General features: G+C 40.9%; 1 protein-coding gene across 5 annotated transcripts in view; it reads left to right on the plus strand.

Moving 5' to 3' along the window:
• LOC114148298 (thyroid hormone receptor alpha) overlaps window positions 1-19116 on the plus strand; it is a 71854-nt gene extending 52738 nt beyond the window's left edge. For 2 of the 5 annotated variants that reach the window (XM_028023471.1, XM_028023474.1), the window contains 7 exons: window positions 1748-1809; window positions 5902-6023; window positions 8012-8159; window positions 9561-9766; window positions 11226-11372; window positions 12058-12316; window positions 12410-19116. In XM_028023471.1, the coding sequence (XP_027879272.1) occupies window positions 1748-1809; window positions 5902-6023; window positions 8012-8159; window positions 9561-9766; window positions 11226-11372; window positions 12058-12316; window positions 12410-12660 (1195 nt within the window). In that variant the 3' untranslated portion in view covers window positions 12661-19116. Of the gene's footprint in view, window positions 1-1747; window positions 1810-5901; window positions 6024-8011; window positions 8160-9560; window positions 9767-11225; window positions 11373-12057; window positions 12317-12409 lie in introns of those variants that run through there. The other 3 variants (XM_028023472.1, XM_028023473.1, XM_028023475.1) reach the window with 2 other exon arrangements.
• Window positions 19117-20744: the final 1628 nt, after the last annotated feature.

Here is a 20744-nt window from a genome sequence, read left to right on the forward strand (position 1 = left end):
TGATAATTTAGGGTTGGGCCTGCGGCAGCATCCTGTAAATCTGAACAGCTCACAGAATGTGATATTATTAGACCAAAGTAGCTCCAGGAGGGAGAGAGTTTTTTTGTTTTTTGGATGTTTTTCTCCTCATACTCTCGCATTTGGTCTTTCAAGCCCTGAAACTGTTCTTTATGTACAGTTGAAACCAGAAGTTTGTATATAATGGATTAAAAAAGATACTTAGATAAATTTGACCAAACCTCTCCTGCTTTAGGTCAGCTGGAATTACCCAAATTATTACTATTTGCTAAAGGAAACAATAATAGGAGACAGGATATGCCAGATTTATTCATTAAAGTTTTCAAGATTAGACGTTCACATACATCTCTCGGTATTTGGTAGCATTGCCTTTGAACTACATGAATGTTAGGTCAAATGTTTTGGGTTTCTTTCCACAAAATTCTCCCAAAGGTTTGCTGGAGTTCTGGTCCATTCCTCCTGATGGAACCGGTGGAACTGAGTCGGGTTTGTCGGCCACCTTGCTACCACATGCCTTTTCAGACCTGCCTACAAAATCCCTATAAGACTGAGATCAGGGCTTTGTGATGTTGCGCCAGAACTTTTACTTTTTTTTTAAAACTTTGGAACCACTTTGACTGTTTGCTTTGAGTGATTGTCCTTTGTCCAATTACACCCAAGCTTGAACTTTCTTTCTTTAGCGTTAATATTCCCTCATATCCTTTTAGTGCCATCTATTTTCTGAAGTGCACCAGATCCTCCTGCAGCAAAACATAACACAACATGATTCTGCCGCCCCTGTGCTTCATAGTTGGGATGAAGTTCCCAGGCTTACAAGTATCCCACCTTTTCCTCATTATGGCCAAACAGTTGCAGTTTAGTTTCACCAGAACACAGAACATGTCTCCAGTAAGGTTGTCCCAATCCAATATGGATATCGGAAATCAGTCCGTTTCATTGTTTCTATCCAGCAGTGCTTGTATCCCATACACAGACCCAATGGTTAAAAATAAATAGGTCAATTGTTCTCATACTTATTGCTGTTGACTTTTGTTTTCTGTTTGAGTAATATCACTTGATCAAGCATTTTATAACATTCCACACTAAAAAAAATAAGTATTAAAATTACGTATGATTTGTGCTGATATTGAATTGGGTCAATATCTGTATCAGTTGATATGCGAAGCTGCAATATTGGTATTGTATCAGAAGTGAAAAACCGGTATCTGGCATTTTATGTTTTGTGTGAAACATTAAAAGGCCTCTCCTCCTTACTGAGTGACGTTCAGCCCACATTAGTACAGCACACGTTTCACTCCGGATAATGACGCTGTCTCACTGAGCTACAGTAGCATCTTCACTTTGTTCAGTGATTGACCTGCACATTTTGGATCAAAACCCATTCAACTCTGGCACTCAGAACCCGCCTCCTTCCTGAGCGGTCTGACGGTTGGACATTCCCATCATATCTATAGAGACGTGTAATGTTTTTGAACAGATGAACGAGGCAACCTCAAGCATCTGGAAATTGTTCCCAATTCGCTTCCTGATATCCTGGCTGATTTCTTTTGGCTTTCCCGTCACGTCCAACTAGACAGCAGCGTGTTCGAGGTGTGGCCGTGAAATACATCCACAGGTGTTCCTCAGATTAACTCAAATGTATCAATTAACCTATCGGACGTCTCCAAAGCCATGTTACTTTGTTTTTGCTATTATTACTGATCACTATGATGTTGCTGTTTTCCACCAGATGGCCAGATGTGCCGAAGAGAAAGAGGAAAAACAGCCAGTGCTCCCTGAAGAGCATGTCTGGTAAGGATTGTTAATCTCTTCCTCCCTCATTCGGCTCATGTTGTCACCTCCAAACAGCAGAACGAGCAAAAACGAGCACAATTCAAAACAGGTTCCCGCTGAGAAGCTCAGGCTGGAGGATTTAGCCAGTCAGTGACTCCACAGCTGGCTCTCCTGAGCTCTGAGTGGTTTCCTCTTTTGTATTAAAGTAATAATCCCCTCTTCACCACTTTCCATTTCCCCTCTGAGGCTCTGTTGGACAGAGTCACCCACCGAGGTGTGATGACCTTCTCAGAGCTGGTGATAGGAACATGAAGGCTCGGAGTTTAAGTGCACAACTACTAAGTGAAGTTTTGTCATTTATAACAGAAGAAATGAATACAGGAACATGCAGTGTCTCATGTTTTTGTACCACTCAGTGGGTCAGAAAGTAATTGATCCCTGACTGAAAAATGGCCTATAATCATCAGCTTTTTATTTGCATGGTATTAAGCTTAACAATTTTATTGTTTATTTTATTTGTGTAAAGTGTGAAACGTAAGACGCATACAGAAAGGAGCAGGGCGAAATAAGTTTATTCTTCTGCCAAATAAATAGTTTTTAAACTACATATTGCATTTGCATTGTGAATGTGAATATGTTAGAAATAAATAATCTCAATCTCAACAGCAACAAAAAAGTTATAGACGATTAAAACATTTTTGTTGACTAAAACGATCAGCTGCAACTGTTGAAAGCTCAGAGTTATATTGATATATAATTCATTTAAATGAATGTGCTATCTTTTTAAACTAATGGTCATTTTTTCATTTTAAAGCAGAGACACAATGTTTAAAGAACTGACATTTTAAGCTGCCTTTAGCAACTTATATAAGAGCTAGCATTACCAGAGAATAGACTCTTACTCTCCTTCCATAAGGTAGCAGACATTTCTAAATCCAGCATGTTTCATAAGAGTTTGAGAGCAGCTATCCTGTAATTTGTTTGGCCTTTCTGTTATCTGCTGAGATGCTTTCTCTCTCCTCCTGCAACTGAGTTTATTTGTGAAGCACATTTCAGCACCAACGCAGTTCAAAGTGCTTTATATGATCAAAACATCGCACTGTGACCAACTCTAAAGCAAGCAAATAAACATTACATTTTATCAAATGTCATCATTAAAAATCAACAAATATGTTGATCAATGTTCTAGTTATTATTAATAAAAGGCAACTCTAAACAGGTTGGACTTTAACATTGATTTAAAGAAACTCAGTGTTGCGACAGTCTTTCAGTTTTCTGGAAGTTTGTTCCAGATTTGAGGCGATTTACATCCTGACATCTCTGAACTCGTTTTCAGATTTCATTTTCAAATCCTCACCTGGTGCTGAAAAGCTCTGAGTTTAAGTCTGCTTCCCTCAGTAACACTGATCACACTGAAGAGTGTTGTTGCTATCTAAACCGTGTAGGGCTGAGGAACGTTCTGCTCAGGGTTGGCCCAGTTCATCCCTGTCATGTTTCTGGAGGCATCTCTGTTTGTAGCATTAGATCAGAAATATACTGTTGACTTACATATGAGGACATGGATGTTAAGAAAATAAGACTTCTCAGTACATGACCTATTACACTGTCTTTAACAAAAGATAGGGTGACCACAGAAACGGTGTATGAAAAACACACACCCTTCGCTGTAGAAACAACCTTAGCTGCAATAATAAAAAAATATATATATATATATATTTCTGGTGACCTTAATCATCTTTCACGCTTTTATATGGGGAAAAAATGGGTTCGATCTTTAATTTTCTACAATTTTCAGATAGTGACTCGGCCATCACAGCATTAATGCATTAACACACTGGTGTCAAGAGTTCACTGTCATCTCCATTACTGCTTGTTAGCGAAGTCATGTGGCTACAAACCAGGCCATAATCATCAGTTCCACCAATCTGCCATGAAGGGATGTTACTGACATGCTGTCTGTCCGTCTGTCTGTTGTTTTTGCTGCACATATTCTTTTACTTTTAGTTATTTGGTCAACTTTGCAACCAAGAGAGAGCTTTGATATTATTTTGAAAGAAAAAGAAACAGAGACATTTTTTCTGGCAACCCTTCCAAGTAAGCCAAATCAGTTCAGCGTTATTCTAACTGCACTGTGGTGAACTTTGGCATTTAGCATGCTAACTGAGGCCTGTAGAGTCTGATCAGCAGCAGGGATGTTTTATTTTTTTCTGAGCACTCCAGCAGCTGAACTCAGTTTGAACTTTCTGGTTGGCTGTCCTCAATGCTTTCCACTAGAGTGTAGCCTGTAGCTTAGAGCAGCTAGCTGACTGCTAACCATAGAATTCTTGTATAAACGGTAAATACCGTTTATTTACGGTACGTTCTATAGCTACGTTGTTCTCTGCAACGTAGCTGCAGTTCAGGGTGGCACAACGCAAAAAATGAAAGGCATAAGATAAAAATAAACAAATATTCAAGTGACATCTCAAGAAATGAGCCAGAAAGCAAAATAGAGATGGCAGTAATGGGCCAAGAAGTAAATCTGAGGTGATTTTCACACCTGATAGTGTGGTAGACCAATTGGGGACCAAAGTTAAAACATTTGTTCCATTTTCAGCCAGTGTGGTACTCTTTCACACTTTGTTAAACAAACCAAACTCATTGAAAAACCTGTTCCCTCCCTCACCTGTGGGGGCGCTTCACCAAGACCCACCGAAGGAATCAACTGAAAAACCTCAGAAGAAGACATTGAGCACAACTTCCTTCTTAGTGAAATGTAAAGAAAAACAAAGTGGCTTCAGCTTTTAGCGCTTGTATGATTTCTCTTTTGTCTTCGGTAAAAGACCACGAGTCATTTCTCCCACCAGTGCTGTACTAAGGCGTTTTGTTATGGTTGTATTTACCCAGAATGCCTTGCGCTATAGTTTGCTTCGTGCTTTTGGGGCGGCTTCCAAAAGCAGGCACTGGAACATAAGAACCGCCCCAGAATTCACTTCAACCAAACTGAGACCTGGGTTTATAGGGGGACCAGAGTTCGCCCTTTTGGTCCGCATCAGAGTTCGATTACACATTCACACCTCCACAAACCAACCGGACTGTCTTGGGAAATGAACTAGGATTTGATTAAAGCAAACCAAACAGCTGGTGTGAATGAACTATGTGTCTCCCATCATAAACATACAATAAATCTGACTTATATTGATCTACATGAATTGCCTGGATTTAACTCATGGTTTACAACAAAGACCTACAGGCTAACCTTTGAGACTGTTTGCAAACCAACATCTTGCTTTGAATAAAACTATAACAGTAATAAAACTAACACTTATAATCAACAACCGGTTGTCAGCCGAACAAAAGGCTTTAGATGGACCTCTGCAACTCTTGACTGATGGTATAATATGTCATGTGTTCTCTGTAGTTTTGGTAAATCCCCTTTTATTCTTAAAAATGAGAACTTTTCTTCCTGGATTGCTGTCTCATCTGCTTTCCAGGTTTTGATAATAAAACTACATTCTCAGCAGACCAAATCATTCACATGTCTTCTATTAAAAATGATACCAGCAGTTACAGAGTTACAAATAGCCACTTTTGACCCAAGAACCCTGTGTAGGTGGTTTCATTGTGTGTCCTAAGATTGTTGGTGGTGTTTATTATTTTTAAAGCAGTGTCTCACTACGTGGAAATGAGTATTAAAGTCTCTCTGCCACATTAGATCTATAGAGGTTACAATCCAAGGAGCAGATCGCCTTAGATCATTTAAGGCAGAGCTTAGGGGATCAAAGGAGAACAGAAAAACATTTATGAGAGAAAAGATTGAGAGCAAAAGAATATTTCAGGAATCCTTGAAGCCTGAACCTCCTGAGCTTGCATGACAACGGCCCCCCGTGGAAAAACAATGCCATTCTTGTGCATGTTCAACCCTATATCACAGTCTTTTGGGGCCCCTGTGTACAGGTGCTTCACAGAGGCCCCTGTGATAACGCTCAGCCCCTTCCCTCCTCCTCTCCTTCTCCCCCAATCCTGATTCTCAATCTCACTCTTCACCATCCACCCGTTCCTCCCTCGTTTGCACTCTTTGTCACCCCGTCCTGTCTCACTCTTCATCCTTCTCCTCCTCCTCTCCTATAGCTCTTAGCGTCTCTGTTCCAGGGTACATCCCCAGCTACCTAGAGAAGGACGAGCCGTGCGTGGTGTGTGGGGACAAGGCCACCGGCTACCACTACCGCTGCATAACCTGCGAAGGCTGCAAGGTACGCCGCTGGAGTTCAGGGCTGGGCCACACCACTGCATCACTTCTTCAACCGCTACACAGCTTACATGTCATGTTACAGCCACAAATTTTAAATATTGATACTTTGTTTAATAGAAAATAACAAAGTAGTGTGTTTTTTTTTTTTTAAATGGGGACAAAAATGGTATGTTGTTTTGGAAATAAAAATGGGAAAAATGGGACACGTGTTCAGTGCCTCTAAATCAATAATCTGTCTCTGCCACCATTAAATTTTCCAGACTTACTACTGATTCCCAATCGGATTTATGTCTGGACTTTGACTGGGTCAGTCAAGCACTCAAATTTGTTTCGATCTAAGTGGGGCTGCAACTTATGATTTTTTTAATAATGGGTTATTCTGTAACGGGTTTTACAAACTCCTTTCTTTCAACTCCTTGTGTTCTGCCTATAAGGTCAGGTTACAGTAAGCTAACATAACTCAGGTCAAACTGTCTGTATTTTCTTGCGAAAGTTTATGGAAGATGTCCACTAATGTCATTGCTTGATAACTTGATCACTCCACCGCCTCCACAAACACCATGTGATGAGATCAAGGAGCAAAAAGAAACGCTTAAGTGATAAATTAAATGTTCTGGTTGAGGGGTCAGGTTAGATTAGTGAAGCTGAATCTTAAACTCTCTGGACCAGGTTCTTTGACCAAACTGGAGATTTTTGACGATGGTAATGGAGCGGTGATAATTCAGTCCTGCTTTTAAGTCAATGTCATAAAAGATAGTAGGTGAAATTGCATCATTGTGACACAATAGATTGTTTCATATGAAAAATAATTTCAAGCAATTTCAGCAAAAGGCGGTTGGTTACATATAGTCAGATATCGTCCATCAGACATATTTTCTAACCAATATGCATATAATGATCCATCCAACTCAGGAGACGAGGTGATACGAAACATTATGGGGACACCTAAGGCTTCCAAACATTTTATTTTCATAAAATAACTTTCACTAATTGATAAACATAGTTTAAAAACTTTGCCATCTTCTTAGAATACTGTAGTTCAGGCTGAAATACCCAATTCATTGTCTCTGTTTATTGCTTGTCTAATTCGTAGATGACCTCAATGCTATGAGACATTAAAATGCCTCCATTTTGTGTTTTTCTTTTTACACAAACAACTTAAAGGTATTATGAATCTGTGTTTTAAAGACTCTCTGTTCAGTGTTGAATTATCCAGCTCAGGTTTGAACTGGAGAAAGTGGAATAAACAGCAGACTATGAAATAGCCCTTTAAATGTTGTGCCACTGGTGGAATTTATTGATTTATTGTTTAGCGTAAAGAAAGCTGGTAGAGAAGCAGAAACAAACAACAAATAGGTCAGGAGTTGAACCAGGACAGCTATAGCCTCCTCACATGGGGCGCCAAGCGGCACGAAGCCACGACTCAGATCCTAACTTTACCTTCATTAGATCCAATTTTAGATCCTGTCTGTCACTCTGTCAACATTTTATTTTTCTGCCATATGCCGTAAATGATGCCAGATAAACAGGCTTGCTTAATGCTATGGTCAGCCGACTGGTAAAAAGGATGTTTCTGTTAGCTTCATGCTAGCCTGGTAAAAACCATCCATTTATTCTACACAGGGTCTGGACTCCCAGCTATTGAGAAACAGTCGTTTGCTGGAGGCGTGGACTCTGTTGATTTTTTTCTGAATGACTCAATTGAAATTCAACTGGAGAAATTGAGCTCAGTGGGAGAAATTCCAGACGGAGCAAAGATGAGAAGCAAGCGAAATGGGCCAGAGTAGTTCTCTGCAGGGAATTTAAAAACTGCTTCCTTTTATACTTCAAAATAAGAGTCTAAAACATGGCTACAAATGTGCGTAATGCTTTAAGCACTCATTTTTAAAATTAGTTTTTTTCTAGTAGGAGCTCTGACTAGCCCCTTTATAAAAACATTTTGTAGAGTGATGGGGTGTTTACCGTCTCTCATTCTGTCCCTCCTTACAGGGTTTCTTCCGCAGGACAATCCAGAAAAATCTCCATCCTTCTTACACCTGTAAATATGAAGGCTGCTGCATCATTGACAAGATCACCCGCAATCAGTGCCAGCTGTGCAGATTCAAGAAGTGCATCTCTGTGGGCATGGCCATGGACTGTGAGTCATCGCAAACCTCTGACTTAGTATCTTGTAAAGGAAGAATTAATTAAAACTTTGAACAAAACGTTTGGCTCGTCTCTTCCTTAAAAGACCCGGATCCTCTCGGCGAGCAGCGGGCAGCTGTAAAACGAAACTAAACAAGGCGTGTTGACGTCACAGATCACAGAGTTTAATTCATACAAAGCAACGCATGAATCAGTTAACAAAGCTGCAGAGGTACAGAGATATGCATTTTATCACAAAATAACAGACACACATGGGAAAACAGACCAACACACAACACAGAGACAGACAAAGGCGCCCACGTGGAGAAAAGATGGAAAAAACTCTCTCTATATTAGCGTTACATGTACTTTATACTGAGTAGGCGTTTCCTCACTTTAATATATGCAAAGAAGGCGTTCTGTTGTTCAACCAATCAGAGACCTGTTTCGGCCCCCCAGAGAACCCCGGAAACTCCCCTCCTTACAGCTCAGATGTCTGGTTTTTATCTAAGTAAGAGGGCGGACCACTTCGTGCTCATCTCTGTCTGGCACGGGCGATCTCGGGCGGAAGAGTCCCTGTTTTGAGATTTCCCAGATAACTCTAACGTCTATCCCCCACATTCCAGCTGCCGTTTCCATGGAGATGCTAATTTTATGGCCCTTGTATAGGCGCCTGCTTGTCTCGATCGGGCCATCTCAAAGGGTCACACAAAGCCTGTTTTTCCAATAAGAGTGCTTAATATTCCTTTACACATGTTGTAAGTATTTTAGCACTTAAATAATCATTTTCCTTAACAATCTCTAAAACTGAAGGCGTACGATGGGGTAGTAGTTAGCTGCTAGCTACAACACTGAGCAGTTGCCACACCAAGCTGCTAGCTAACTACCACACTGTGCAGCTAGCTCAATGAACAGCTAGCTAGCAACCAAACCGAGCTGCTGGCTAACTACCACACTGTGCAGCTAGCTCAATGAACAGCTAGCTAGCAACCAAACCGAGCTGCTGGCTAACTACCACACTGTGCAGCTAGCTCAATGAACAGCTAGCTAGCTACCACACTGTGCAGCTAGCTCAATGAACAGCTAGCTAGCAACCAAACCGAGCTGCTAGCTAACTACCACACTGAGCTACTAGCTAGGTACTACACTGAGCAGCTAGCTCACTGATTAGCTAGCTGGCCACCATACTGAGCTGCTATCTAGCTACCACACAGAGCAACTAGCTAGCTACCTCACAGTTAGCTATCTACCTGACCGAGCAGCTAGGTTGCGGTCCTTTCGGTCCTGTTGATAAGATAATTTCAGGACACTTTGTAAAAAGCCAAACTCAGAATTTTTACCATGTAGTTACACTCAAGTCTACATCTCTCTATGAAACCACCAACCCATTAACTCCACCCATTCTGTCTCACAGTGGTGCTGGACGACAGCAAGCGCGTGGCCAAGCGGCGCCTCATCGAAGAGAACCGAGAGCGGAGGAAGCGGGAAGAGATGGTGCGGACGCTGCAGATGAGGCCGGAGCCAGACAGCGCAGAGTGGGAGCTGATTAGGATGGTGACTGAGGCGCACCGGCACACCAACGCCCAGGGCTCCAGCTGGAAACAGAAGCGCAAATTTCTGGTAATTTGTAACTTTGAAGAGAAACAATTTATCGCTAGAGTTTCAGGGCCGCCACACGTGGTGAAAACTTGCTGTACAACTCTGTAAAATTTAAGCCAATTTTTAAAATTCACTCAATTATTGGGAATGTTTTACCAAATCAAAGGAGGAAAGAAACTTCTGCTCAATCAAGTGTTGTTAAACCACAGGAACAGAATTCAAAATGTTTAAGTTAATCATTGCCTTCTTTAATATTCACATAAAGTCTATACATACACAATGACTTAGAACAATTATTGACAGAAACTAAATGTTTAGTTAAATTCTTATCACAATGTCAGATTGTTTTTACCAAATTTAAGCAGCTAAATGTATTAGTAAACCGTTATTACACAGTGCAAACTAACATGCTCTATCAAAATTTGAAAACTTTCCAAAGGTCCTTCTTATTGTACCAAAATAGTAAAGTGAAAGACTAAGCTTTGAGAAAAGGTTCTACTGATTAAAACCCAGCTATAAAATTTTGAATATACTGTGGTAATCAATGGATACCTTCATACACTGGGTTTAGAAAATGATGGTTACCAAGCAACCATTTAATACAGCAGCAAGCAGTTTTACACTTGAATACGTTTGTGTGCAGCGATTTAAAAAGGGAAGGACATTCAGGTCTGAAGGACACGCTGTGTGTGGGAGAAGCACAATGGCTGCTGCTGCTTCACCACCTCAATGCTGCTTCACTTCAGAACGACCCTGATCTCTGCAAACAAAACTTTGGAAAAATGCTAGGGGAAAAAAAAAGTCCTTATTGAACATGTTTGAATTTTCAAAAGAGTGCATGCATGAGTTTTCATATGTTTTCACCAAACAAGATGGAAAAAAAAAATTCATTAATTCATTTTCTAAAGCAATTCAGCAGTTTAAATGAGGAGTCAGTATTTTAAATGACATTTTTAAAAGTCCAACAAAGGACTTTTATAATTTACACAAATTTGCAAAATATCTTTTGACTAGAAACCCTTTGTCCAAAACAACAGTTGCATTGTTTTTAACATGTAACATTGTCCTTGATTAAGTAAGCTTAAATAAATACATATATAATTTACTACAGCTTTATCGCCTTACTTTGTAGAATCAGGTGATTACTAAAATATCCCTTCAGTGACTCTAAAAGTCCATGATTATACATGTAAGAGTTTCTTGCATATTACATCAACCATCACGTGTTGAAATATCTTATCAGTTTTGGGGGGGGGTTTGTGCAAATGACTGATTTTTTTGTTAGTCGATTTATGAAATTGAGCTTAAATCTGCTTCATTTATTGTCAGCAAAACTCAGCATGTGTTCTATACACTCGTATATCCTGTGTGGGTTTTACATCCACAGCTTATTGAGCGGACAAAGCGCATTTTAGTCCAAGGTTTTCTCTTCTTTCTCCTGCCGCATTGACTGCTGACCGCGTCGTTGTGCTGTTTGCAGGCGGACGACATCGGCCACGGTCAGCTGATGCTCACTTCAGACGGAGATAAGGTCGACCTGGAGGTCTTCAGTGAGTTCACCAAGATCATGACCCCTGCCATCACGCGCGTTGTTGACTTTGCCAAGAAACTGCCCATGTTTTCAGAGGTTGGTAGGAAAGGACGCTAAATCTTGTTTTACATGAAACAATTTATGATGCGGTCTTTTTCCATCCCGTGTTCAAACATGCCACTTCAGTTACGTAAACGCTGGTTGTTAAATCAGAACTAAACAAGCCAAAGTACTGTAGGTGTTTCAGTAACAAGAGTTGCATTTATTGCCATCGTACATGTAATAACAGCCGTACAAAAGTTTTACCTGCAAAGTAAAAGAAGAAAAATGAAGTTTTTCAAATATTTTTGCAGATAAAAGTCAGAAAATGTAGCATGCAGTTGTTACTAGCCCCCCTTAGATTGATATCCACAAATCCGACATCGTTAGAATCATTTCACATCATCATGAAGTTCTACTCAGAATGTTTCACTTGTGATCTTGTTGCTGCCACTTTCTTAAATCTGTTGCATTATGACTTGATGTGAAATATGCAATACAATACAATGAAATGTACAATACAATAGGCCTGTCCAGCGCTATCGCTGTTGGGGCCTAGCTAGCAAACTGGGAGCGGGTCCATACACACCATTCCCACATAAACTCACAAATTTATACCACACTTTTCTGATTTTAATTCTAACAAAATTTGTTGACCTTGCTTTTACTGTCTTCTTACAAGTTTCTATGAAAGTTTTGTACTATTAAAAGCAGTAACCCTGAATTCCTGTGCACCTGCCAGCTGCCTTGTGAAGACCAGATCATCCTGCTGAAGGGTTGCTGCATGGAGATCATGTCACTGCGCGCCGCCGTGCGCTACGACCCCGAAAGCGAAACGTTGACGCTCAGCGGCGAGATGGCCGTAAAACGCGAGCACTTGAAAAACGGCGGGCTTGGGGTTGTTTCGGACGCCATATTTGACCTGGGCAAAAGCCTGGCACAGTTCAACTTGGACGACTCCGAGGTGGCACTGATGCAAGCGGTGCTGCTCATGAGCTCAGGTGAGGCAGCATCACCTTTTCTAGGAAGAGCTACTTGAACTGGCTGCAGTAAACATGTCGTATTACTGGTTCTTCTTTCTGCATTGGCTTCAGATCGGTCGGGTCTGATGAGCATGGAGAAGATCGAGCGGTGCCAGGAGGCCTTCCTGCTGGCGTTCGAGCACTACATCAACTACCGAAAGCACAACATTCCCCACTTCTGGCCAAAGCTCTTGATGAAGGTCACGGACCTGCGGATGATTGGCGCCTGCCACGCCAGTCGCTTCCTCCACATGAAGGTCGAGTGTCCAAACGAACTCTTCCCCCCACTCTTCCTGGAAGTCTTCGAGGACCAGGAAGTGTGACATCGCGCCCCGCCACTTCGGGTTTGGCAGTAAAGGAAGTATCGGCCATGGATGAACATTATAGGAAAGACTGGATTTTGTTTTCATTTGTGAGAACGTGCCCTGTACATTTTTCTGTTTATTTGCCCATTTCTGTCAAACACAAGACTTGACTTTCTGCCACCAGCAAAATCTCATCAGCATCATGAAACAGAACCCCAGGTGTTCTACAGCTGGTAGTTTTTCAACACTATGCCATAAACCTGCATCTATATGCAAATCCAAATTGCATCTATGAGGAGGGCTGGACTGGTGCCACACCTAATACAAACTGAGGGGCTTTGCTAGCGGCACACCTTAGTGAAATCTCAAGCACATGTCTTCGAGGGTTTTTTCTTGTCCTGGACCTGACAACTGGCACTTCTGACAATCCGAGCAACCATCCCGCTGAACTCCCACCTCCCCAATATCTCCAAGAGCAAAAGCTTCCACTTTCAACCCACTGTGGCCCTGAGAGTGTTCGTCAACCTACCTCTGTCACACAAACCTTCACACTGAGAAACACACTCACAGAATGTATGTGCACAAAAAAAACCACCCCAACACTGTTACCTCATTTCTTGTCAAATGTATTTCTTTATTTATATTTGGTGGGGAGGGAGGGGCCAGATGTAGTTCAGTTAGAGGATATGGAGCCATGCACCCCACAGTTACCCATATGCTACTGGCAACTGCTGAGAGAACAACTTTGTGTAAAACACTAATCTACAAAGCATTATTTGTACTACAAGTCTTATAGCCGAGGACACGACAGCAATCACCGTGCGTCACTAGATGTGATGAACATCACAGTGCATTCTGTAAGCACTAAACTGTGAGTATGTATGGAGTCAGTCTTGGCAAATAAAGCTTTTTGAATAGCGAACAGCTGCAAAGTGCAGAAACTCAACATCGCTGTTCACAACTCCTTCCTCTGTTCTCTGATCGGCCCTGTTGTAATTCACCCTGAGAAATCAAAGCCAATGGGAGAAATCTCTGAGTGGAGATGAGAATTGAGCGGAAATGAGTAGGAAGCCAACGGCCAGTCTGGTGCTTCTTCGGTCTTTTGGGCTTTACTTGCAAAGGTTCTCGGATCATAGTTGCGTATTTTTAGGGGTACGAACAAATTTGTCTATATCTGTATATCCCAATTGGCAAAATTTAGGATTTCCAAGCAAATAATCTGAATAAATATTTGGCCTATTTGTCTTAAACTTTTGAGATCTAGCTCCTTTATTCTCATCGATGAAATATTTAAACAATCACAATAACCCATGGAGAGCTTTGTCTTTTTTTCTACGCATTTCTATGTGATAATTACAGCTTATGTGTGACTTTTGTCAGTAATTTTGATAACTTTCTCACTTTGGCTGTTTTTGGTTAATCTTTAAGATTTTATCAAATTTTATTGACACAAATCTCGTTCCATTATTTATTATCACAGTCAGGCTGTCTGTCGTGTTCCAGTAAAGAAAATATGTAAAATTAATTAATTAATATGCAATTTTTTCCCCAACTTTAAAATATAGCACAGTGCTTTGAACACATTATTATAACCATCATTATTATTATTTGTTTTTAGAAGAAGCCAAGAATTGATCAATTTATACATAGCTTCATAAAGAACTACTAAAGCTTCACTAGTTGGTTGTGAAGTAGCTATGGTTACAACGATTGTCTGCTGATTTCCAACGTGACTGATTAGCAGTTGTTAGCTGTTTTGCTAGTATTTCCTGCAGTGTGGTCTTCAGGTCATTACTTACGGCTCTGACTAGATTTCTCGAGCTCCGTTTCCAAAAGAACGTTTGTAACAAACATACTTCACTGTAAATTTAAATGCCTTTTAAGTTCCGGAGCACTGAATTATTTCACCGAGCAGCTGAAACCCAGCTTTTCAGTTTGGCAAGACTACAGGGCGACTATCCATGAGTAGCTGAACTCTGCAAATACTGAAGACCCCCTCTAAAAATGCAAAATACTGCCTATTTTAACAGTTCAAACACAAAACATGCCTTAATATGTATTATTACTCACAGTAAAAACCATCTTAGCCCTGCTGCAGAAGCTAGCTCTGCGGTTAGCTTTGCAAATATTGATACAAAACAACCAGCAATGATTTATACTGATCAGTAAAATGCCCTGAAAGGTCAAATTGATAAAATATGTTTTGATTATAAGAAATAAAGAAACTATAGAAGATTTGACCACATCTATCTATGAGTTATCTTCAGTATTGATGAAAATACTTAATTATAATAAAACATAAGCTCGTACATGAAGGCTTAAGGTACATTTATATTGACATTACTTATTTATAGTTAATAAATAAAAGTAGGGGAGGCAGTGGGAACAGAATAGGGATGAATTGATGAATTGGCTCCAAGCTGACTGTGCAGTTGCATATTTTTCTTAATAAATGAAGGAAAAAAATAACTGCTTAAAAAAATTAATCTGGATTTGTGCACCATTCAATTCAAAGAGACTTTATTGATCCCAAAGGGAAATGAAATGTTATTTTAACTTATATTCATTCAAATTCTTCAAAGAGTTATTGTAGATTGTGATGGTTGCTGGCAGGAAGGTTCTCCTGCAGCAGTCTGTACTACAGCAAATTTGAAGAAGCCTCTGACTAAAGACACTCTGTTTATCGAAGACACTCTCTTGGCCTAAATTAAAATGCTACCAGCCCCAGATTTAAATCTTGCAAATGACCCAAGCATGTAGCACTCAGCTTTTTTTTTCCTTTGGCAGACAGAAATGAGATACTAGACCTTTAATCATCTTTGGAAAACTTTTAGATCAAATCATAGAGGATTGGGTCGCTGCTCCCCATCAACTCATTGTCCTTCTGAACTTCAGCCTTTACACTGATAGTTATTTTGTTCTCGTAGTGTAATGTCTAAGTCAGTGTGTTTACAGAAAGCACTTTTTTATTCAAAACATCTAAAAGCACTTCAGCCATTTCCAGCCTACACAGGGTGTCTTCATATAGAATATCTCACCCAACTCAGACCTCCTGATTCATTACCTCACAGACTCACATTCACTTGTCAGATGATTTTACTTTTTCTCATTAGTTTCTCTTTTTATTGTTTTTATCCCTTTCTGATAAGTTGTGGGAAGCAGCCTCTCAGTCTCAGTGTGTTCTCATCTTGAACCCCCTGACCCGTTTCCTCCCGGTGGAGGGACCTGTTGCACCCCTTCATCCCCCACCCAACCCCTCCGCCTGTAACTGCCTGAAACCAACAGACTCTACCTCACCTCTCGTCTCCATGGAGCCGCCTCCAGGAACCCAACACGAGCACAACCGCCAACCTAACACACCAACGGAGTGATGAGCTGTACGTCCCCCACTGTGAACGGATACATCAGCAGCGTCTGTCATTTTCACCTGGTTTTGTTTTTCTAACTGCCCACACGGGACCAAGAGTCGCTCTGAGTTCAGGTTTTTCTTTCAGAACCTGAGCTTGACGGCGGCCCGGCGGGTGAATTAGTGACGGTAAATGAACGAACTTCGAAGAGACCGTGACAGTGCTCCGGTGGGTGGAGCCGTTCCGGCCCCGGTCGGGTCAGGACTCTGGCGGGTGACTCAGCAGTTTTGGAAAGCACATGATGGACTAAATAAATTCCTCCCTGGAGAAACGAACACCCAGACCTCAGAGACCTGCAGGGAGAGAAACTCTGTCAACCACAACTCCAGCTGCCATCCACTACAAAAAAAAAATATAATAGACGAATCAGGTTCCTTTGTTGCACTAAAACCACGCTGTCTGTATCCTGAACCGGTCTGGACACTTTTCCTCTCCGTCTCGTCCTCCTGCTGTTTTCATCTTTCACTCCATCTGTTGATTCCGGAAGGTGAGGCTCGGAGCGCGGCCGTCAGGGATCGCTGCTCACTGGCTGAGTTTCCATTGTCGATATTCTGCTGATGTCAGGGGGGAAAACACAATTTCGCAGTTGATGTGTTTCCATGAAAAAAGGAATGACATAAAATCACACGTGAATTAAAACGCGACGAGTCATTAACAATCATGTCAGGATGGATGTAAACAGCTACATGGGATTCGTAGAGCTCATCATCTATTCACTGAGACGTCGACGTTTTATTCCGACGTTGGAGCGACAAGCCCCGCCTACTGTGGAGCGGCTACCTATGCTGCGGTTTGGGGAAAAGAAACCATCATCCTCCTTCCACTTCCTGTCTTCTTCTTCGTCGTTTTCGCCAGTAGTAACGTCGGGTTGTTGATCACGTGACTTGTGTGATGCTGAGAATAAATGTTTCATTTGAAGTTTTGCAGAATACACAAAGTTAGATACGGCCGAAAAATCACCTCACCTTATCGCAAAAACCTTTTCTCAAAAAAAAACGATTTTTTTGTTTTGTTTTTTTCAAATCTGTCGTCACATTAAGCTAATTGCTTTCCGTCATTTCAATTTGCGCAGTTTTATGGTTAATGAAACGCAGCTGGTGTTACTAAACTATGTTGTGGATTATCTAACATGCACACACAAACACACACACACACACAGACAGAAAACGATAAGGATGATGGAGTTGTACGGACCCACACCGCCTTGGTATCGCTGTGAGTGAACACCGTCACTCACACACACACACACACACACACACACACACACACACGCACAAAGACAGCTGCCCTGTCGCTCTTTCCGATATGTTCATGTGCCTCACATGGGTGTGTCGTTACACTTCGTAGTGCTTGCAGAAATATTCATATATCTAACTCTTTCACGATTTTGTTGCATTACAACCACAAACATTAATGTATTTCACTGGGATATCATGTGACCAGCACCAAGTTTCACATGATGGAGGTGAAAGTTTTAAATCTTTTGAAAAATAGGGAAAAGTTGCACCTATTTGAAAATTTAGGGAAATACCAATATTCAGTATTTATATTGCTGTTATAGCTGATATTTACCTATATTATATGTTTCACTTCTCCTTCAACACCTTAAAAAAACACAGCTGACTTCACCACCAAACTACCCACAATCTTTTGCTGCATCACTGCCACATGACCAGACTAACATTACACCAGCAACGTCGACCCCTCCCACTCCAAAGATAAACGGCAACGAGATAGAAATAAATATTGGTTGTTAATATCGGCCCAGCTTTGTTTATCTGTCCAATACATGATTTTTAAAAATCACGATTATAGTGCTGATGTATTGTGCATGCCAACTCAAAAGTTTACTTTGACACCCCTAAATAAACACCAGAACACCAGAAGTGTGTAATAAAAAAAAAAACAGTTTGCTCAGAAACATGGTGGTGGTAGCATCATACTGTGGGAATGCAGACAAAGAAGCATTTTCAAGAGAAACTATATAGAAAATGATTAACTATGCACTATTACCTGCCAGTCTGTTGCTAAACAAACACATCCCCACAGCATGATGCTGCCACCACTGTTATTTACCATTTCATTTGTGTTGGTCTGGACAATAAACTCCCAGTAAAGAACATTAGAAGTTTTTGGTTGCAATATGACAACATGGGACAAAGTAAAAAAATAAAAAGTATGAATGCTTTTGCTGTGGACTTTATGTAGTATACATATAAATATCTGTAAATATTTAAAGTATATATACATATATATTTCTATGCACTCAGGCCCATTCAGATCATTTCACCAGGTGACAGAGTCTGGGTGAAATCAGCAGCGTTTCTCTCCGGCTGACGTGACGCTGCTTGTTTGACTCGTGGCGATTACCAAGTAACCTTCTCAGTCCTCCGACCTTTGAGCTCGCCTGCAGGTTGAGCCAGCGCTCTCCTCTCTCTTTTTTTTTTCTGTTCTTTTTGCTGAGGTCGAGGGTCAGCGTTCCCCGTCGGTGACGTAGATGCGAGCTGGCGGCTCCAAACGGCCGGCGGAGGAAAACCACGGCGGCACTCGTTCATCTGCTCCAGGATCTCTGGAGTCGTTCCGGCGGCTGCAGCTTTAGAAGCCAGCTCCGTTTTTAATTTGACAGAAAAGTGATCATTCACTCCAACCCAAGGACGACTTTGCAACCTTTAAATCGAAGCCGCGGAATAAGTCGGGTGTTTGGTTGTTTTTTGTTTCGTCTTTTTCACTTTGTAAAGGGAGAATCGTGATTTCTCTCCCTTTGTGTTTACAGTCGTCCAAACTGTGAATCGGATGCTAATCTCTGCCACTGTACCAAACCGTAGCAGCTGAGTCTCCTCCTGACTTACACAGGAGAAACGGCTCTAGCTGCGTCTGTCCTGCACCGTCCTCTTGACCTCCTGACCTCTGTCTCTCTGTTCCTGCCTGTTCTGCACCCAGAATCCCACCCCGCTCCTCGGAGCTCTCACCGGTGGAGGAAGATGTGTCAATCCCTGCAGGAGTGTGTCTCCATGTGGAATGTAAAATACTGCAATATTGTGATTAAAGACACATTGTGAAATCTTCAGGTTCTTGTCGTTTTACTGGTTTCAACCAATTGAACTTTTTTTTTTTTTAACTTGTCCTTTCCGACAGTGTGGCACTCTGAATTGTTTTCTGAGTGTGGAGGAGAGAGCCAACAGATTTACTCTCACTAGTGGAGCTTTCCAGCTTTCGCTATGAGGATAAATGTAGGAAACTTTATTAGAAATTGATTTGGGTTCATTTCAGATGTAAAGGAAAGGGGAAAAAAGTGGTAGGAGAAAAAACGAGAAAGGTGAGAAAGTTTTTCTTATTAGACACTTGGTTATTTTATGTCTCCTGTATTTTATGTCTCAACGTTGAGACGTGTCAGTATTTAAAGAAGTCTTTCCTCTAGACCTACAGAAAGAGAGAAAAAACAACAGATGAACCACAGCAACAAACTGCAGCATGTCAAATAATAATAATTATAAAATCACTGAACTGTACATGGTACAAGTTAATACAAGATGTGTTTAGTACAAAAAATCCTTTAAAGTTGCTGTTGGGCGTCGCTATATACAAAGGACAGTTAAACTAGGGGTTGTTAGTGATGTCACACTGTGTGCCCTCCAAGAGAACAGTGGTGAACACACAAGTTGTTGTTAGATAAACTCTATGTTGGGCTGCGTTTCCTACTAAACACTAAAATCTGTCATCAGGACGACGTTAAACATGCAGGCCAGAGAACGATGGAATGGGTTTAGACTCCAGTGTGTTCATTTTTGACTTTTGGAAATTTTCTGAGTTTGAAAATTTCAAAAAAATGTTCAACTTTTGAGAGTCAGAAATATTTCATGTTTTTCCTAGAAACGTTCTGAGAGTGATGCCAAACTTTCTGTTTTTTCTAACAAATTTGTGACTTTTCAAACTCAGAAACTTCCACGTTTTTTAAAAAAATGTCTCAGATTCATCTAAAAAATATATTTTTTTCAATCAAATTTTCTACTTTCCAAATTTAGAAACTTTCCTGTTTGTTTTCTAGACAATTTCTGAGTTTCTTGGTAGAAACTTACTCCTTTTCTTCTACAACAGCTCTAATGTACCGTCGTACAGCTCTCTGTCCTGCTGACCGGCGTACATCCTTTTTCATTTCCTTTAGAATTATTTTAACTCTATAAGATATGATACTTCTTTGTTTAATTATTTTAACAAAGTAGTATCTTATACAATGACAAAATGTGAAATCTTTTGCGTGCTTCTCTGTTCTTTGAGGCAGCGGTGGTGATAAAAGCCGGCCTGTGTCGTCTCGGCCTGCAGCGACTCTCCACTAACTTTATTTGGTAACACACAGGCTCTGATTAGTGAATCAGAGGAGCATCATGTGAGACTCAGCTCCAGCAGCTGGGCTCATCAAATCCTGTTAGCAAGAAGCCACAGTTTTCCTCTTCTAGCTGTTGATCTAAAAGCTGAGCCGATTTGGCCTGGAGCCACTCAGATAACGGTTCAGAGGAAACAGGATCCGTTGTTCTCTTGTTTTCTGTGACAAATCACTGTCGGCACAATCAGAGAAAAGCATTCCGATAGTTTAAAACTTTTTTTTTATTTTTTATTTTTTTATTGAGACATTTCTTACATCAAAGTATTTGACGTTTGTCTGTCCACTTTGTGCATCTGAAGGGGAATTCTGACCGG

The sequence above is a fragment of the Xiphophorus couchianus genome, chromosome 7 (genome assembly GCF_001444195.1).
Source record: "Xiphophorus couchianus chromosome 7, X_couchianus-1.0, whole genome shotgun sequence".
Classification (NCBI taxonomy): Eukaryota; Metazoa; Chordata; class Actinopteri; order Cyprinodontiformes; family Poeciliidae; genus Xiphophorus; species Xiphophorus couchianus.